This window comes from Podarcis liolepis, assembly GCF_965112155.1.
Source record: "Podarcis liolepis genome assembly, chromosome: 2".
Classification (NCBI taxonomy): domain Eukaryota; kingdom Metazoa; phylum Chordata; class Lepidosauria; order Squamata; family Lacertidae; genus Podarcis; species Podarcis liolepis.
This window is the reverse complement of record NC_139555.1, coordinates 49,918,280-49,939,067: the sequence shown is the minus strand read 5'-3', so window position 1 is coordinate 49,939,067 and position 20,788 is coordinate 49,918,280. Positions and strand designations below refer to the sequence as shown.

Below are 20,788 nucleotides of genomic sequence, written 5' to 3'. Positions count from 1 at the left end.
TTCATTATAAATGGCAGTTGCTTATCACACCCATTTATCCAAGTCTTGTTAATCAGATACACAGTGCAAAGATCAAGAATGAAATTCATGTTTGTCCTGCTTTCACAGAAGCATTCTTGAGTCTGCTTTTGAAGAACTTTCTGGGTGTTCCCTGAAACTACCACCCTATCACAAAGATTTCACAATACTATGTGCCGTTTCAGCATGTAGGGACTCTACTGCAAATAAGGTATATATGTGCAAAACCTGCCCACCCACTCTTTCGTCTTTCCTTATATAGCTGTATATACACATTGGTTTGCCAGTCTTAGAGATTTATTAAGAGAAACACACTAATGTGTGATAGACTCTTCAAGACTATGAAATTTGCATCTGCCTTTGTGCTTCTTGCTCTGATCCTGTGCTGCTTCTCAGGTGCGTAACCTACTTACTACCCAGTGGGTCCCTGTTCTTTCTGTATGCTCATATGTCCAAGGGTACCATTTTCTCTCACGTTTACTCGAACTTGCAGATGCTCTTGCATGCAAGTATCAAAACCATGGAAATAGAGGGTCTTGGAACCTGTACATGTTTGGGTCTCTGTATGGAGGACAGAAATGAGGTCTGCAAGTGAGAGCCTGATCAGTCCCTTGGCATATGTCCATGTGAACACCTGAACAAGGACTGAAGTAAAATCTGAATGCTACGGCAAGTAACGGCTCACCAGAGAATAACTTCCTAAATCCTTTTGCAGGAAAATGTATAACTGAAATATTAATGTACAACTGGCCTACATATTTATTTGTACATATGTTTGGTTATTTCCCTAAAATCTGCACAGATGTGATTTGTAGACACCACATTCTTTTCCTGTTTTTCTGATATGCAATGAGAATCAATAGCTCTTGGGTAGTACAATCCAGACACAGTTATGATTGTCAGTTAAACAGGTCAATTGGAGGCACACAGTGAGTTATTTTTATTTTTATTTTTTATTTTTTAAAACTTATATACAGATCAGTTGTGAGGGGGAAAGCCTCAGAGTGGTTTAGAAAAAGAATAAAGCAGTGAAATTATCAGTAAAAACAGGTAAAAATAATTAATTAAAACATTTAAAAAAATAATTAAAATCGACAATAAGTTAAAACCTCGCTTAAAGCACACAGCAGCATTTGACATGTCTGCACTGGCTTGCCTAAACAAAAATGTTTTTAACAGGTGCCAGAAAGAGTGAAGTGAAGTCAGTACTGCCTGATATCAATAGGCAGGGAATTCCAAACTGTGGGTGCCACCACACTGAAAGATCAATTTCTTACAAATGTGGAACAAGTATTATGTGGCACCTGTAAAAGTGCCAGTTCCACTGATCAAAGCAATCTAGGGGTCATATATGGGGTAGGGCGACCTTGTAGGTAAACTAGTCCCAAGCTGTTAAAGACTTTATATGGTGGTACCTCGGGTTACCAACACTTCGGGTTACAAACTCTGCTAACCTGGAAGTAGCATCTCGGGTTAAGAACTTTACCTCAGGATTAGAACAGAAATCACGTGCTGGCGATGCGGAGGCAGCAGGAGGCCCCATTAGCTAAAGTGGTGCCTCAGGTTAAGAACAGTTTCACATTAAGAACGGACCTCCGGAACAAATTAAGTTCGTAACCAGCGGTACCACTGTATACTAATCGTAGCACCTTGAACTTAGCCCAGTAGCAAGTTGGCAGCCAGTGGTTGTCTCACTCCTGTCAGCAATCATGCTGCAGAATTCTGCACTAATCACAGCTTCTGGATCAAGATCAAAGGAAGCTTCACAGCAGCACATACGGCGAGGATTAGAGCCTTGACGTACTGCCCACAATTTCATTGTGTGAATAAATATGAAAGCCCACAATATTAACAGCTTCAAAGAATGGGATATTGTGTCCAAAAATGTCACATCAGTAAATTGTAGATTGGGGATTTGATTTCACAAGTCTAGTTTTTCTAAAGCAAAATGAAACATTAATTTAATGTATCTCTTATATTTTATCTTCTTTTCATTTGAGGATTATTATTATTTTCTAATTCTAGGTTCCACTGCTAAAGAAACAAAGGTGGGTTCATTTTACTCTTTGTCTTATTTGAGGAGAAACTGTTGAAATCTCATTTAGTTAGGAGCAAATTGCCTAATCTCTCCTTCTCCAAACTTTACTGGACCAACATTGCATTCTTCACTTGCTTATTTTCACATGGACTTTTAAAGAACAATCCTAAGCGTGTTTACGCAGCAGCAAATACCACTGAGTTCAACGGAATTTACGTCCTAGTAATTCTGTCCAGGATTGAAGCATTAAAATGCACCCCCTCTCCGCAAAATACACACACTAGTTCTTGCATATGATTCACATTTTTATGAGTAAAATATTGCAACCCAAAATGTATTTCAAACATTTGGTTTGGCTGTTCATCAGTTTAATGTACAAGGTGAATATTTCTTATGACAGCACCCCATCATGTGGCAAGAGATGGTACTTATGATACCAGCTGTTAAAGTACTTTGTGGTTTTTCCTCTCTTCCTGGTGTGGTAAATACCAGAAATCACCAGCTGAGGGCATATTCATTTTTAATTTTTTAAAAATCTATATTCCCACCTGCTGAGGGATTTTTCATTTATTTGTAATATTTGTGTCATCCTCTTTTCAGGAGTTCAGAGTGCCACTATAGCTGTGTTGGTACAATGAGGTGAAGTAAGTAAGGCTAAGAAAGGAGCACATAACCCTTTCAGCCCACAGGCCTTGGAAACCTTCCAAGGACTACTTGCCTGTGGTGCTTGGAGCAATAATACAGATTTTACAGTAGGCTAGTTTCTACACACACTGAAACATACCTCTCTATCCTCCATCCAGGCAAGCAAGTGGCATTATAAGCATTCAGTGACACATTCTGGCCAGGGGGGAAACCCTTGAGGATGCTGCAAAGCAAGGCCACTCAGTGGTGTGGATGCAGATAGGGAGTGGCCTGCAGACAGTGCCATGGACCACATAGGCCTGGAGAACCACTTTTGCCCCATGGGCTTGAGGTTCCCCATCCCTAGTTTAAGCAATAAGCCCTCTTTAGGCATTCTGAATTTGTATCTGTGGAAGCAAGTGAGATTAACTCAGCCAGCTCCTCCTCCAAACCTACCCATGTTGGTTCTTCAGTGTTCCCAGTAGTAGGGAACCTGATCACTCCATGTAAGAAGGTTGGGAGTCCTATGTGACAGGGCTGGCTTGCATGGGTCATGTCCCCACTCCAAAGAGGCAAAGTCAGGATGCCAGTAACAAGTTGCTCAAGGCTGCCTATTTAGCTTCATCAGACCTGGCATTAGAGAGCACCAGGTCTGGTGTGGTGGCAAATGCTGTGGCCTAAGGGTGAGTGGTGCAGTTGTCCAGGGTTGCAAGGGATCAAAGACCTTTTGCTATTTCTGCAGCCCTGTCTCCAGTGTCCTAAAGCTGCACAATCAAGGCGTGGTTTTTAGGTGCTGTGAATGAATGAATAAAACTTCATTTGTGTCAGCCAACGGCCATAGCAACAAAAGAACATTGCAGTATACACAGAACAACATAAAATATTGATTATATAAAACACAATTTAGAGTCCTGAATCAGCAGTCAAATAGTGGACCTTTTTCCAATTGCCCCAGCTAAAAACCTTGTGATCTTTGCTGTCATCTGGTCCTCTTGATCTGCCAGGAGAAAAGACACTGTGGCAGTGGTTGGGCGACCCGGAATGGACAATAAAAGAGGGGTGATAATTTTGTTCCTCAGGTCTTTGTAAAGAGTGCATGCCAGGAGGGCATGCACCACTGATTCAGTGCTGCCATCTCCACAGGGACATAAGTGTTTTTAGGTGCTGTTATGTTCCAAAGCTAAATATTTTTATCAACACTGAAAACACAAGGCGCTTCTGTTTCAAGAGAATGGTGTGCAAGTTCTGTTATGCACAATAGAACATGGCAGAAAACACAGCTGACGTCACTCTGAAAGAAGATATTGGAGCACTCCAAATCATTTCCCCATGGACCTGCACAGAAAATGGTTGATCTAGCTGAAAGGAAACACACAGAGATCTGCATCAAGCATTGCCATGAATCCCTTGTTGTTGTTGTTGTTGTTGTTGTTGTTGTTGTTGTTGTTGTGTGATTGTAATGTTCTTGTATAATCTTAGTAGGTTGCATAATCTTAGAAGTTGTGTGGCTCTGAGGTGACATGGCTGTGACAGGTGCTTTTTTCCAGCACCTCTCAGCTGGGCTCTGGAAATGGGGGCAGAGACCTGACCAGCCCCTCTGTGCCTCCGGCTCATGAGGAGACCCTCCCCAGAGTCCAAAGGGGACATCCTCTAGGTGCTGCAGACAGGATCTCCTCATGAGCTGAAGGCACAGAGGGGCTTTGCTGAGCCCCTCGAACCGAAAAGCTGCACAGGGGAGGGAGCTCGGTAAGCTGCTCACCTGAGATGTGGAAGCCTCTCTGTGCCTCACCTGAGCAAGCCTCCCACCCCACTGATCTGGCTCACGCAAGCTGGAGAGGCACTGTGGGGGCTCGTTAAACTGCTCAGCTGAGGCATGGAAGGCTCCCCTTCCCTCACCTCACCTGAGCAGCCTCAACAAGCCTCTCTGGGCTCTGGGGTGCGTGACTATCATGAAGAGACCTTGAACCTCTGAATTTGTCACTATATTAGTGCTAAGGGCCTTAGGGGAGCTTTTGCTGCTGACACTAGTGTCCTTTTAAAAAACAACTTTTGTAATGGCCTGGTGCTCTGAAGAAGAGTGCAGGTTGAGATGGTCGCAGTCACTATCACCATAATTTCCCCAGGGTGCCCCTGGGCCTGGACACAGAGGCCAGAAGCTTTCTGGAGGAATTCAGATGATGTCTATTTCTGCAGGTGCTTTATAGCGCTGGGCTGTCTGTCAGGACCCATCTTCACAGTTTCCCTCCTTGACAGTGCCATTCCCTAGTAAGCTCATAGAGGTGGGGCAAGGGGGCATCAGTGAATGAGACAGAGACATTAGCATCAGCCATAAGATACTACACCTAATTAATATTGTCTTTTTTAATTTTCAGAGAGCCTGCATCATAATTCCAAATGAAGATTATTTTGTGTGCCCACCAGTTGAGTCATTTGTTTGTGGCTCAGATGGCAAAACTTACAAGAATACATGTTTTCTTGGCAAAGCTATGAGGTGAGGTTGCGGTTAATCAGCAAGCAGTAATGTTTTTTAACACTAACTGGCCATGTCTCTGAAAGTTAACACCTGATAATTTCAGCCCGTCCAAGTGTCCCTATTTTCCAGGGACATCCCTGATTTAGAGAAGCCGCCCCAGTCCCATTTTTCCTTAGAATGTCCCTATTTTCATTGGAGAAATGCTGAGCTGTCTGAAGGCAATCCTGTAAAGTTTTTTATGTTTAATGTTTTGTTATGTTTTTATATATGTTGGAAGCTGCCATTTCTCTTCAATGGAGAAATGTTGGAGGGTATGTAATTTATATTCCAGAGCATTTTGGCTTATCATGTAACAAGCTTTAAAAGAGCTAGGTTCTAGGTCTGGGAACAATACTACAAAGCTGCAGATTCCAGTGGTCAGTTTCCAGACTAGCTGAGATTTCATTCCATAAAAGGAAAGAAAATAGATGGCTCTAAAGAGGAACTGAAGGAATTTTATTCTACTGTACTCTCAAAAAAAGGCCTATTCAGTTGTTTCTTTTCATAGAAACCAAATTGTCATAGTATGTTGCAGTGGCGTAGCGTGGGGGGTGCAGGGGGGGCCGGCCGCACCGGGCGCAACATCTGGGGGTTAGGGTTAGGGGGCGCAAATCCACTGGTTAGGGGACGCAAATCCACGGGTTAGGGGGCGCAAATTACTTGCCTTGCCCCGGGTGCTGACAACCCACGCTACGCCACTGGTATGTTGACACTGTTAAAATACCGTGATAACAGCTGCTGAAGTTCACATATGCCATTTTTTTCTGATGAGAAGATGTTTTTTGTTTTTCAAGTTGATAACAAAATGGCCCCTGATTAAAATTTGTGGTGCTGATGGTTATATTTGGTGCTTGTAGTGTATATGATGCAGCATGTTTTGTAAAGAAGTTACAAATACTTATGCCAGAGCCAGCTTTACGCAAGTTTATTTTTATTATGTGGGAATGGGATGTTGATGAAAGAATGCCCTGTGTTCTTTACAGTTCAGGATTTGTGAGTCTGCAGATGTGCATAGTGCTCATGTACTGTAAACACAAAGGATCCAGTCTCTTTCATGTTAATCATTATCTAGCAAAACAGCTGCAACTGAACACAGAATTAGGCACTGTTTGAGCCCAGTGTTCGAATGTGGTCAGTAATGGTTTGTTCTTCCAGAGCTTCTCAGTGATGCTTTTCTGTTTAACACTGATTTCTTTTCTAGAGCTTCTTGTGGAAAAGTGAGATACAGACACCCTGGCCCATGTATTGACAGAAAAAGTACTCCATGAAAATATCACTTTTGGTTGTGCTGACTAATTCTACTTGATCTTGCATGCTGGATATTGAGACTGCTGCAGTTCCACAGCCTGCTTGTTCATTAAACAAAAGTCAACACATCTGTAGTTGCTTCCTGCTTTTGCTTTTCCCATCCCAGTGGCAGAGCCTCATGGTAACTGGCAGGCAGCCCATTTATTGCAGGAATGGAATTTGACATATACTCAGCTGGAATGGCTTCAGTGCAATAGGAACCACAATGCATAGTATTCTGGTCTGCTCCTTCAGAGCAAACTTTTTGTTTTGGATTGCTTCTGAAGGGAACTCATGAATATCAACTCTAATAATAATAATATACTCCATTATTCAATTATTTTCCAATTTGATATGTCATTACAAAGGACTCATCATTTCTATTCAGATGTTCCTTAAATATCGGGGTTTTTTTTTAAAAAAATGTTTTTGAAAAGTTCTAAAACCATGCATAAATACACATCTAAATTCATAATTACATAATAAATATGAACAGATATAGGAAAAATATTCTGAAAATATTGAGATGGAAATCTCAATTTTTTTGAGTTTATGTCCATACCAATGGTTGTTGTTGGCATCCATCTGTCTCGAGAGACAATGGAGTGTGCCTCCAGGAGTGACAACAAACCGTTGCGCTAGCAGCACCAAAGACACTGGGCAGTGTGTATGGAAGTCCTGGGCACCAGCTTGGCTGCAGGAGTTGCCGGAAGGAGGCGTACAAATAAAAATCAGTGAATAAATCAGAGTTTATTAATTATCTTGCATTTGCAATCAATGGTAGATAGGTAGCCGTGTTGGTCTGCCATAGTCAAAATAAAAAAATTCCTTCCAGTAGCACCTTAAAGACCAACTAAGTTAGTTCTTGGTATGAGCTTTCGTGTGCATGCACACTTCTTCAGATACACACTGTGTATCTGAAGAAGTGTGCATGCACACGAAAGCTCATACCAAGAACTAACTTAGTTGGTCTTTAAGGTGCTACTGGAAGGAATTTTTTTATTTTGCAATCAATGATAATTCATTATCCTATATCTGACTCAAACTAATTTAAATACGAAAATAGTTGTTAAGATACAGGCCCTGTCTTTTGAGTTATACTCTGAAACGGGCATGGAGAATATTTGGCCCTCCAGATGTTGATGAACAGTGACTCCCATTATCCCTGGTTATTGGCCCTAAGGTGGATGGGAATTTTAATTCAGCAACATTTGGAGAGCTAAATGTTCCCGATCCTTCCTCTAAAAATATATAAAGTGGTACCTTGGGTTACAGACACTTCAGGTTACAGACTCCGCTAACTCAGAAATAGTACCTCGGGTTAAGAACTTTGCTTCAGGATGAGAACAGAAATCATGCTCCAGCGGTGCAGCGGCAGCAGGAGGCCCCATTAGCTAAAGTGGTTCTTCAGGTTAAGGACAGTTTCAGGTTAAGAACGGACCTCCGGAACGAATTAAGTTCTTAACCCGAGGTACCACTGTATATATATAGACCATAGACACAAGCAGTATGGTGGTGGTGGTAGAATCATGGCCTCTAGCCCTCCATAATCTCATAATCTCATAGGGAGGGCATAATCTCATAGGGCATAATCTCATAGGGCATAACCTCATAGGGAGCTCCATTCCCCCTTCCATGTGTTGATTTGTACATGCAGAGACCATCCGGTGACCATCATCATTTCATTAAAAAATAGCTTGTCATTCATTCAGTTTATTATTATTGTTCCTGGTTACATGTTTAAAAAATCAAAATGGCTGGTACAGAATAATTGAAGGCACAAATGCTTAGCACATTTTCAAAAGAATAGTGGATTCCAATGGAACTCACTCTTTGTATTTCTGTAGCTGAGAAAGTATCCTTTGCATCCATTATGATGTTCAGCTATCTTTAGGAAAGGTGCTCAATCCAGGAGGAACGTGTTGCAGTCTAAACTCCGCTCTTCCTGAGAGCCAGAAGAACTGATAAATGCACCATTCAATTTCAAAAGTTGTTTTGAATACAAATATAAAACTTGACCTAACAACCCCTCCCCCTCACTCACGTGAGCAAAACTCTCTGCAGTCAACTGAAGGCAACCAGCCATGCCCTGTCCCCACCCCATATCACTCACCACCAATGAAAACTGATAAATGAATAGAAAGAGAACCTACCCACATGACGCTGACACAAAAACCTCACACACATACACTATGTAAAATAATGAAAGTTTACCACCCACTTCTCTCCCTGCCCGGCTTTCTCTCTGCCAACCTATCCATAACACTCACATTGAATAGAACTGATCTGTAGGAAGCAGAGATGTTGTATGTACTTTTGTAACCCAAGAAAATCTTTAATAAAAACAATTTTAAAAAAATGATAAATAATAATTTTATTAATAATAAATTAATAACAATAAATTATATTGGTAATATTAATTGGTTTCCACAGCCAATAATAAATAGTACTTCATTAAACACATTTCTTCAGTCAATTTCTGCTTCAGTTCTTCTTACACTCGCATTGCCTAATTTTAATTCCATCTTCATTATTGCGTATGTCCTGCTTGCCAGATTGCTTTCTGAAAAGTAAAATGAAACATTGAAGACAAATACCATTGTTAAAGCAGCATTCCTGCTACATAAAAATTTGATCATTCTGTGTTTTCTCTGCTCATATTATGTTCTTTCTCTTCCCTGGCTTTTAATCTGATACCTCGCAGAGATCATGAGAATGTTATGATGGAACTTTTTTAACTGTGCAATCATATATACATTTGCTTATAAGTAGTGTAAGTCATGGGAAGCATGAATACCCTCCCTACTATAAAAAGAGAAAGCACATCCAGCTTGGATAGAGGGTTTTTCAAGATGGTATGACACGTTCATTTCTTTCACAGGCACCCCAATAACTTGCAGAACCAGTTTGACCAACAGATACATTAGTGGGATGAGTACACACAGTCATTGTGCAATGATGGCTGAATTATACCACCTTCAATGTTCAGAGCAGAAGTGGAGGTGGAGAGAAACTGAAAGTTGAACCATATGCAACACTCAGAGAAGCTGGATTGGGATAAGGCTCTCCCAGTACTTCCTTTCCAGAAACAGAGAGATGGCTGCCACCTCCAACTCTGCCTTTCCCTTTGAAGGGAGAAAACCACAACAAAGGAGGGGTATTGTCTGCCAATGCTCCAAAAAAGGGAAAACTTCAGGTTCAGGGGCTGAATGAAGTCTTCCAGTTCTCTCTATCTTGCTGTTCTCTGCAACTTAACCAGAAGTGCTTTTGCCTAATTGCCTTGAATTGTAAAAATGGTTCTTGCTTCCTGCCTGAAGGATGGAGGCATATGTGTGTATAGAAACCTCTAGCTTTTGTGTGACGCAGCCTACTCTCCAAAGGTAGGAATCACATCCATTGCTTGTCCCACTTTTCCTTATGGCCAAGCCCACCACTTGCATGTGGCCCCAGAAAGGGTCTGTAAAAGTTCTTTACTTCTGGTCTAGGATAATAGGGCACTGGAAACTTTAGCCATTTGGAAGGCTTTGAAACAGGAGGACATGGGATAATGATAATGCAGGTGTGGATGCCTAAACCAACATCCTTCTTACACAAACACCCATACATATCAAAATAGCAAGCCCAAACATGGCCTCAGTGTGGCTCTGTATGTGTTCCCATCATAAATCAGGAGGAATTACCTGCCTTGTTGAAAGAGTGTGTGGAGGTAGGCTTCCATGGAGCAGGTTTTGTTACAAGGTTAACTGGACTAAACTTTTGTACACATCTGAGCTTCTCCAGGCCTCATATAAGTTCAGATTTCCTTATCAATATAAAGTATATACCACAAGCTTTGAATTAAATGCAGATAAGAGCCCCCAAAATACATCCGTATAACCACCAAAACAACTTCAGTCACTGAAATCAATTGTGTATTCAACCAGATACCTGCAAGGCTCAGACCAGTCACTCCAAGCTGAATTTCTGTTATAGTGTTCCCTGGAACGGATATAAATTGTTCCACGATGGAACAATCTGTTGTGGCAGCTTAAGGAGTTTCCATCTTGAAGCTGCATAGCATTGTCAACCTCACAAATCTGAGAACAAAAGCACAGACCACTTTAGTGAACTAGAAAGGATCCCCAAAGGAGCAGGCAAACACCTGTGCCTATAGTTTGCAGGCAGGAACTGAACATGGATAGTCAGTGATACAATGTGCCACCAGATTCCTATCCTTCTCCACGCAAACATATACAGTGGTACCTCAGGTTACATACTCTTCAGGTTACATACGCTTCAGGTTACAGACTCTGCTAACCCAGAATATTGCTTCAGGTTAAGAACTTTGCTTCAGGATGAGAACAGAAATCGTGCAGTGGCGGCGTGGCAGCAGCAGGAGGCCCCATTAGCTAAAGTGGTGCTTCAGGTTAAGAACAGTTTCAGGTTAAGAACGGACCTCCGGAACGAATTAAGTACTTAACCCGAGGTACCACTGTATTTAGTCTACCTGTGGCCTTCCAGATGTTGATGGACTACAACTTCCATCATCTGTGAACACTGACCATGCTGATATGACTGATGGAAGGACCACAGACTCTCCATCCTCGCTATAAACTGAGAATGAGGATAGGTGGTGAGGTTCAGCAGCATAGCATCCCCAATCGCTGCCAGGGGAGGGCTGACAAGCGCTGGGGGTGCACGCCCATGTGGGGGGAATGTGGGGTGTGTGCCAGGGGAGTGCACACTGGGGAGGCACTCACCCACTGGAGCCCGCCGCTTCCAAATTGCAGCGGGCTCACAGTGTTGGACCATTATTGCCAGATCCCATTGTTGGAGAAATCAGCAATAACTGTGAAATATCTTTAGACTGTGTGCTGTGCTGTGATGCAATGTTCCTCTGAATATACAGCTGTGGATAAACAAAAACGAAGGAACAGCAACTTCCTTGTTTGTGAGCATCCTAATTGCATCTGGATGAACAGTGCTGGAAGGCAATTAAAAAGTAAGACTGAATGGATCTGGGTGCCTAATACAGCAAGAATGTAAATATGACTGTGATAGCCTATAAGACCACCAAGTTCATTTATATCCTCATTCTCTCAGTTCCTCAGTTTATAGCTTCAGTTGTTTCGTTCCATGATAGAATGAGGGTTGAACATTAAAGTTGGATGGGGAGCGGGGTTATTGGGCTGTTGTTTTTATTTCAATTATGTATTTTGTGGTTTTATATTTTGATTTTGTTCTGTGAACCGCCCTAAGACTTCCAGCTATAGGGCGGTATATAAATTTCAATAATAACAATAATAAAAGGAAAAACACCAATTACCCAGTCTCTCCGTGGATGCTGAACCATCTTGATTTGGTATGTCAGCTTAAAGTAACTAGCCGGAGTGCTCCAGGTTTTGGGTGGTGTCCAAGTCAATAGGCTGTTCTCCATTTGGCACTCAACAGCATCAGGCTTTACTGAAAGAGGTAATGAGATCAGCATAATTTTTAACTGTATACTACTGCTAAAATGATGGCTTTATGCCTCCACCAGTATCCTTATCATTTATTATTTGGATGAGTTCTGAGGCTCCAGATATGTTAAGGCTGGAGTGTGTGCACGTGTGCACATACGTGTATTGTACAGTGGTGCCTCGCAAGATGAAAATAATTTGTTCCGCGAGTCTTTTCGTCTTGCGATGTTTTTCGTCTTGCAAAGCACGGTCCGTCGCAACTGCGCCTCTTCAAGCGGCTTTAAGAAAAAAGCGCAAGACGTTTTCGTCTTGCAAAGCAAGCCCATAGGGAAATTCATCTAGCGAAGCAATGCAAAACTGAAAAACCCTTTTGTCTAGCGAGTTTTTCGTCTTGCGAGGCATTCGTCTTGCGGGGCACCACTGTATATGTGTTATCTGTTTGCTACCCTGGCCACCAAAGAAGAAGCAACTGAGAAACTCCGAAAATCTGTAAGTGCAAGTATAACCTCCAACAATGCTGTGAAATGGGCAAATGAAATGAGGTCTTGCCTGTTAAAGCCTAGGAATGTATTGCTTAGCAGAAGGACCTGCTATCCAGGGAAAGCTATCTGACTACATCTTGTCCCTTCATTTAAGGTAGCAGTATCATTGGTTCGCCAGAAGCGGCTTAGTCATGCTGGCCACATGACCCGGAAGCTGTATGCCGGCTCCCTCGGCCAATAAAGCGAGATGAGCGCCGCAACCCCAGAGTCGGCCATGACTGGACCTAATGGTCAGGGGTCCCTTTACCTTTATCATTGGTGGCCACCATGCCATTGCCCAAAAGCTTCCATTGCTTTTAAGGGCTGCAGGACAAGTGAGGAAATCTATTTATTTATTTGTTACATTGATATTGTAATAGATCTATGGTGCTAAATGACCTTGCTGTGAGATCTGGACTCCCTCCATGCAGACTGAACGTGCAAATACAGTATGTGAATAAATCATATTTCTTAAAGCTATGAAAGTCTCTGCCACATCTTCAGTTCTCCAAAGGAGCGCAAACCTTGGATGAGTGCCTGGAAGCCCCTGGAATCTTGCTACCACTCAGAGAGTGGGGGTGACACCCAACTTTTTTTGTCTCAGGTGACTACTGGTGACTAATGGCAGTGGCTAATGGCAGTCTAGCCTTCCACATATAGATATTAAATTTGATTTTGACAGTACTGTGAAGTCAAGTGAAAACACATGGGGAATGTGCTCATCTGCATGTTCATTCAAGTTCCAGACTTTTCCCAGCTATGGAAAAGGACTATGCAGTAGTGACTGTTTTTAGTGGTCATAGATGGAAGACAAGGCTTTTGAGCATTGCCTGAGTGCTCCCTCATGAGCTGAGGTCTAGATTTAGTGCATAAATACAAATGTTTCAAAAGGGAATCATAGGAATCAGAAAAACACACCACTATTTTGTTTTTCTAACTGCAGCAATAAAAGACTGTAGCTGGAGAAATGGCCCCTAACTGCTTTAATGAGGAAGATTAACCTACTGTTTTTTCTTCTCCTTTCTTATGCTAGGCACTATCATAGGAACAGAAGTATAGAATTGGAAATAGGGGACCATTATGAGATCACATTCTCACTGATAAACTAGTCTAGAGAATGGACCTAAATTTAGTCCAATACTCTGTCACTACTCAATAATCTCTACTGAAATTGTTTCAGGATACTTTAGTCAAGATTTTTAAAGTCAAATTTAAAAGTACTTAATTTTACTTAATGGTGGCTTCTGAGTCTTTTATATGTTTTATGTGTTTAATATGTCTGGATTACCAATGTTTTATGGATGTTTTCTTTTCCTGTTAAAAAATGATTTTTATTGTCTAAATTATGCCAATAAAGGCTTAATGAATGAATGTTGGATGCAAACTATATGCATATGCTTGAGGAATTCTCTAACCACACTGTGCACCACTAACCGTCTTACAATTAACTTACAACAATGTAACCATTAGAACAGTATACTAATTAGCAGTAATAATACGGAAGCTATGAATAGCCTACATAATTACGGTTGGCAAACCTTTCTTTAGTGATTCATCTATTCCTTTCAAGCTCAAGCGGCAGTGCAGATTAAAAACTACTAATAGGTTACTGAGGTCAAGAATTATTTGTTTTTACATTTCCTTGTTTCTTTATTGGATTTGGGTATGCCTTACTCCCTGGCATCTAACAGAGGTGGGGTTTGGCCTCTCAATAATCATTAGAAAAGATCAGAATCACCACACCAAATGACTCAAGTATGTTGTAGAGCAAGTGATGTGCCTGACATTTTACACCCTTTTAACCACTATTACTATATGAGCAAAAGTGATGGTGAAAGCTTTATAAGGAATCAACTAATGGATTCAGTATGTGAATAAAGGTATGTTAGTAAGCCCTTCCAGATGTAGAAACGATTGCTCAAATTAGGTTGTTTAGCACTCTTTATGTGGAATCACTAAATTTGTATATCTATTTATTTATTCCCATGTCATTATTTATGGTGGGTTGTTCTTATTTCAAAATACTACTAAACCCCCCACCCTGCTTTTTAAATTGATTTGGAGACGAGAGTCCTTTTATCAGGATGCAATTCAATGATGGTTCATGGAAAAACCCATGCTGCCTTCTAGCGCCAAAACACTATGTGCTACAGATAAAGGATTATATATTACTGTAGACAAGAGGCAGAGTAAATTAATTGAACTTAGGTCCCACTGAAATCAATACAGCAAGTTAATCATGACAGTGAAGTTCTAATAATTTCAATGGGACCTAAGTTCAAATATGTTGCTCTGGATCCAGCCCAATTTCTTTTACGGTGATTTATTCACCACCACCACTACCCTCATTCCAAACCTTTTTGCATAACTTACAAATATCTTTGATGAAGAAGTTGTGAGTATGTTCTTCATATTCAAATCCATGGAAAACCTCTAGAGCAATCCCAATTTCTTCGTACTCCTCAGTGGATGGGCAGGGAATTCCTTTTCTACATGAAGCAGTGTACATTCCTGCCTCTGGTCCGACGGGCTCATCACAGACTGCATTTCCTGATGTGACTCTGAATTCAAAACAGAGATGGAATTGAATGGGTAGTTCCTCCCAAATTTAGAAAAATGACTTTGTAACTCTATTTCCCAACCTTAATGCAGGGCAGGTATTCAGAAAATATTTCCTCAGAGGGATAGCCAATTTAATATACAGCAGGAAAGAGTATTCTGGCACTTCAAAAACTAATAGGTCAGATTTATTGCGTCATCAGTTTTCATGGACTAGGGCCTATTTGTATAAAATATGTCATCCTTTACAAGGAACTATGCTGTGCCAGAAACCAAGATGCTGACTCTGTCCTCATATCCTTTCAAGGAACACAACTGACAACATCAGCCATACCACCATTAGCTCATTCACCTTCTAATCCTCTAAGAGGAGATATACTGGCAAGAGGAAGTTCTTTGTGGGTGGTCGCATCATCTACCATCTGCCAACAATTTCCATCTTCAATTCAGTGTCTCTAAACCACAAATGGGACGCCTTTGGCCCTCTAAACATTGCTAAACTCCCATTGGTTCTGACAAGAACAGCTCTGACAAGCATGAACAGTCTGGGGATGGTGTGAGTTGTCGCTCAGTGACATCTGGAGGACCAAAGGCACCCCATCCCTGCTCTATGCCCTAAAGCAACATTTGGAGAGCTAGAAGTTTCCCATTCCTGCTGTAAAGAATACATAACTGCATATCTGACATCAGAAATGGCAACTTTCAGAAGCTAGCAAGGAAACCTTTCAATTTCCCAGAACATTCTGAGAGTTTCATTGCTATTCAGCAACAGAAGAGCAATGGCATAGAAATTCATAATATCTGGTTTGCCATGTCAATTTCTTTGACTCACAATGTGCTAATAATCTATTTTAGGGTGAGCTCCCTTGCTGGTGAAAATGGTCTTCCGCTTGCAGTTTAAATCAAAGTTATTATGAGCTCATTTTGCACCTGTGTCCTCTGCATTCCTTAGACTATGTGCTCATAAAGGCAGCTGCTGTGTTGGTGGCTGTAACATGAATGAACTGAGAGAACACCCTCACTTACATCAGAACAGTAATGGGTACACTATATAAATGGCACCTGTATAAATAAATGCTTAGTGTATTTGGTGGAATTTTAGTGTCTTGGAATTGCTTGCTCACATTTTCAGTAGATTTGATTCTATTAAGTTGGAACCAGGGATTTATCTCTGATTACAGTTTTTAACACAACAAAGCTGGGAAGATACTGGGTTCTGAATAGCCACTGTGCATAGTTGAGCTTTGAATTGATATCCCATAGAGATGGTATACCTTGTGTTTTGTAGTCTTTTGGTCCCACTAGTCACAATTCTCAATATTATACTGAGGCTAAGACTTTGTGTATATGATAGCAGCCTCTAACTCACAAATGTAAATGCTTATTACACAATAAACTTTAAGGTTAGTCTTTAAGGTGCTACAAGGCTCACTGTTTCAGAAAATCATTGCTATTGCAAAATGTTTTTAGTTTATTATCTTTCAATCAAATTAAGTCCCCCCCCAAAAAAAATACTTCCTCTAAAGCAATTAGCCGCTTGCGATCATTTACCAGATTTCTCACTCTCATTGAAATATCTAGGAGAAGAGATTTGGAAATAAAAGGAAGCCCTGTGAGGTTCTAAGCACAACTTCCTAACTCAGAAGTTATTGTAAAATAATATCCCAAGAAGCACCAAGACACTGAAAATGGTATTTTCTCTATCCTATAGAGCTATTTAATTAATGGGTGAGTTGGCACTCTCTGCCACAAAAGCTTCATCCTAACCCTCAATAGTACAATAATTTATTGGGCCTATTCTCTACGAAATGTTGCTTGAAACAATATGGGGGGGGGGACAGTATCTTACTTAATTGTAAAGTTCAAATTTGAATTCTGCTCGAGTGGTTTCCAAAAGCACTTGAAGTCCCCAGAGTAATTGTTTGCTGTACATTTGAAGTAGGGTCTGTTGCTTTCTTCTAGAATGAAACAAAGAATTAACACATCTAAGAGCAGCAAAACAGACAACACATTTTAGAGCATGCCGTATGTACACAAAGTTTTGAAAGCAGCATTCATTTAAGTGAGATGGGGATGGCAGATGATGGAAAAACAGGTCCTAGTAGCTACTCATGGCTACTATATTCATAAGCAGTTTTTACTGATAAACTGACAGGACCAAAATAAATTTTAAAAGGTACTTTACACAAAAAACCTGAGCCTATCTATCTGTAATTTAGCAAGTTTCTTATCTAAAGGTATTTCTTTCATATGTGCTATTTTCATACAAATTGGCCATGAGACAAAGAGTAAGATTAAATGATTTTTTTAAAAACTGCCTCAAAACTGTAGAAAACTGCTGTTATCCACCTGAATTTTGGCAGGCTTCATCCCCTAAAAAGGGATTACCACAGCTGTATATTTAATTCAGTTCTGCCCCCAATTTTTTAAAAACTTATATAAATTTCCTTAAAATTAAATGTATATATCAAAATCGAAAGGCGCCCAGCACACACACACACACCCTCAATCTATTTGCATGTAATCTTGGGTTGCCATATTTCAGAAAGTGAAAAATCTATACTTCCAACAAGGGCATCCCAATTGCTCTGAATCAAAGCATGTTGCCTTTTGAAGCACCAAATCAGGATCCAAACTGGATCTTGTGGTTGGAGGGCATACCTAGTATCATGCTGCTGAGCTGCCTGTTTAATGATATACAATAGTCAACAATGGCAGAATCATTTTTCTTATTCTTTTTGCACCTTGCTTCTTACATAGCAGTACTGATGGGCGTTCTGTGTATAATTAAAGCAGATTGCGCACAGGCTTACCTTTGAAAGGACTGAGAATTGACTCAGCTACTTCACCGTTGTCATTTTTCTTCTTAATATACACGGTACTGTAACTTAAAATAGCATCTGTGGTGTTGCTCCTACAAACGTATTTGCCAGCATCTGGGTATCCCCGGATGGTTTTTTCCAAACTCTTGCCATTTCCTTCCAATTTCATATTTTTCACCCAATAAACCAATGCACTTGGCTCCTTAGATGTATTGCAGGTGAGCGTTATTTTCTCAGGTAGTGCTGTGGCTTCAACAAAGTGCACTGAATATTGCAAAAAGGAAAAGTGGAAAGGAAAGAATGGTGAGCCCAACAGAAAGGTACCATCCTCCTGGAAAATACTAATAAATCAACTTCATTTTTAGATTTACTGATATAATTGAAAGACGTAAATGGAAACTTAGACCAAAAGAAGCACATACATATGAAGAGGTGGTTTTCTTTTAAGCCAGTGGTGGTCAAACTTGACCTGTCAGTTGTTTTGGGACTACAGTTTCCATCATCCCTGACCACTGGTCCTGTTAGGGATGATGGGAGTTGTAGTCCAAAAACAGCTGGAGGGCCAAGTTTGGCCATCACTGCTTTAAGCGGTCCATCTGAATCAGTGGGTGGAAGGAAGCTGCTTCAGAGGAATTTCATGAGGTTGTGCTGATGGGTGTCTAGTTGGATTAGCATATTTCTGGCCAATGAGAATACTTTGCATGGATGTCAACCGCCATTTTTAGCCCACATTGCTTTTCGGAATTAAAAAAAACCAAAACAATTGGCAAGGTGTTACGGATAACCAGCTTACTAAATACTGAGGTGCAAAATGTGTTAACTTACAGCTTGGAAAATGTCCATCTGAATACCCACCCCCTTTGTGGCGTAAAATTCAAATTCCATGGTTTGTTTGCACATATTGTCTTTACAAAAGACAAGTACTGTAAATTACTTTCACAGACACTTAGCTGTAGAATCTTCCACTGCAATGGTGTTCATTCCATCTGAGGAAACTACTGCTGCATGTCTGAAGAATAAAACAGGATGAGTTTCCACTCTTCCTTGCCACTATACACCTTGGCTCCTGGGAAAAGGCAGCCAGGGTACCTTGATGCTGTGTACATTGCCAAGTCGCAACCCAGAAATCCCCTCTTGCATATTTAAATTTGTCTCCCAGTCAGGTGAGGAGACAGCCACTACTTTTCTTCATTTATTTCATCAATCCTCATCTACCTGCTGTAACAAGCAAGGAGTCAAGGTGCACTTCACAGACAGATCACGTTTTTTTTTCATCCATTCTGCTACACCGTATTGCTACGGATTGCAAGCTGATGTGTGGTAAAAATCGTCTTAGTACTTGGTGCAGATCAGAACTACATGTCACTTGATCAAACATGGGTTCCCAACACTGATTTTGCCTAATTATGGGAATTCATATTACCTTAGAAGATGAGTATCTGGAAGTATAGAAATTACAGTGAATGGCATTTTAGGTTTCATTTCTCTGGGAAACAATATGGATTCAAACATGCTGCATTGCAATGCACTAGACTTTTTACGATTATGATAAACACTTAAAATTATTCTGCTCTTTACTTCACTGGCAAACTTTTCAAAAGCTATTCGAAACTGGCAGTATACAAATTTAATAAATGATAAAATAATGAATAATACTTCTAGAAACCAATTTGTCTATTTTGCAGGATGAATAAACATGAACAAATGTTTATTATACCCTTGATATCTTGTTCAGGTTTTCCCCTCCTTTCATTTTGTGTCTGAACTGGCTACTCAGACTCTCTGTGGTTTGTTGCTTGTATAGAGTCCACTATGAGCCTTTCTGTTCTCTGATTGAAATGGACTGACACTTTTGGTTTCACAGAGAACTGTGAATAGAGAATTGAGTAGTTTTGATGTCAGCTCTTACATGAGACTTGCAGAAACTTCCAGGGCTGTCTCATATAGTTTTGTAGAAGATCAGCAACTGTACTCCTAGTATTTAGGTAAGGTAAACGGCGTTTCCGTGCGCTGCTCGGGTTTGCCAGAAGCGGCTTAGTCATGCTGGCCACATGACCCGAAAGCTGTATGCCGGCTCCCTCGGCCAATAAATCGAGATGAGCGCCGCAACCCCAGAGTCGGCCACGACTGGACCTAATGGTCAGGGGTCCCTTTACCTTTACGTATGGTTAGGGTTAGTATATGTATGGAGAGAAGGGTCAGTCTATTTCATTTCCACGTTATGGACCAGTTTTGCTCCATTTTTGTGTGGACTAAAAAATGCATGTAAATTGTATGCATTCTGTACAAATTTTACATACATTCTCCCCCTAAAACATTTCCCCCTTTGCTTTTCAGTGTAGTTCTCCATGAAATATGCTTTCTGAACACATTTCCCCCATAATTTTTTACACATATTTTTTAACTGAAACTGCATGATAAAAGCCGCAGAAGTGAGTAATCAGATGGATAGCTGTGTTGTGGTCTGGGGCTGATGAATCAGCTTGTTTTACACTTCCCAAAGGCAATCTCTGAAGCCTCTTTCCAGAGGTCTCCCAATCTTTAATCACTGTCTGCTGCAGCTGATAAGCCACGATGCAAATCCAGAACACGCCACGGTGCCTTGGATTCTGGTTATACAGTTCGAAAATGCTAGTTCAGCTTGCGGATACAGATTACTCACTATTGTTTATTTCTTCTGTTTTTCCTTCTGAATGAATAATCAGGCCCAGGACAGAAATTAGAATGAGCAAAAGGCATGCCATCTGTGAATGAAAGGAACATAAAAAGTTATATAAGGAAAGGAGTAATGAATGACTGGTTATCGCACTTGTAAAGGACGCGACATAAGTGGCCTAGATATTTGTAAACTATGGCTTGTGAAAATTCATGGCTTTATTTATTTGAGGCATTCCCTCAACTTCATTGGCTGACTCAACTGAGCAGAATACTGTTTTTTAATGTAATGCTGAAGGACTGAAGTGCCTACT

General features: G+C 40.8%; 2 protein-coding genes across 2 annotated transcripts in view; one reads left to right on the top strand and one right to left on the bottom strand.

Annotated features, from left to right (window-relative positions):
- The first annotated feature begins 279 nt into the window (after positions 1-279).
- On the top strand, positions 280-6,535 carry LOC310700357 (serine protease inhibitor Kazal-type 6-like). Its single transcript, XM_083489662.1, has 4 exons — positions 280-414; positions 2,044-2,066; positions 5,053-5,171; positions 6,394-6,535. Exons 1-4 carry the CDS (start codon positions 336-338, stop codon positions 6,458-6,460), a joined length of 288 nt encoding a protein of 95 aa, XP_083345788.1. The 5' UTR covers positions 280-335; the 3' UTR covers positions 6,461-6,535.
- Positions 6,536-8,931: 2,396 nt separating this feature from the next.
- Positions 8,932-20,788, bottom strand: part of LOC310696786 (interleukin-12 subunit beta-like) — a 30,272-nt gene continuing 18,415 nt past the window's right edge. The window contains exons 2-8 of the mRNA XM_083482799.1: positions 20,482-20,563; positions 17,811-18,083; positions 16,847-16,955; positions 14,812-14,999; positions 11,785-11,921; positions 10,407-10,555; positions 8,932-9,042 (exon numbers count right to left, since the gene is read on the bottom strand). Of these exons, the coding sequence (XP_083338925.1) occupies positions 8,964-9,042; positions 10,407-10,555; positions 11,785-11,921; positions 14,812-14,999; positions 16,847-16,955; positions 17,811-18,083; positions 20,482-20,563 (1,017 nt within the window). The 3' untranslated portion in view covers positions 8,932-8,963. The remainder of the gene's footprint in view (positions 9,043-10,406; positions 10,556-11,784; positions 11,922-14,811; positions 15,000-16,846; positions 16,956-17,810; positions 18,084-20,481; positions 20,564-20,788) is intronic.

Bases quoted from the DNA above. Each gene is read 5' to 3' on its own strand.
- LOC310700357 (XM_083489662.1), top strand. From the start codon at position 336: ATGTGTGATAGACTCTTCAAGACTATGAAATTTGCATCTGCCTTTGTG. The intron at 415-2,043 runs GTGCGTAACCTA...TTCTAATTCTAG, and splicing joins GATCCTGTGCTGCTTCTCAG to GTTCCACTGCTAAAGAAACA. The intron at 5,172-6,393 runs GTGAGGTTGCGG...TTTCTTTTCTAG, and splicing joins TTTCTTGGCAAAGCTATGAG to AGCTTCTTGTGGAAAAGTGA.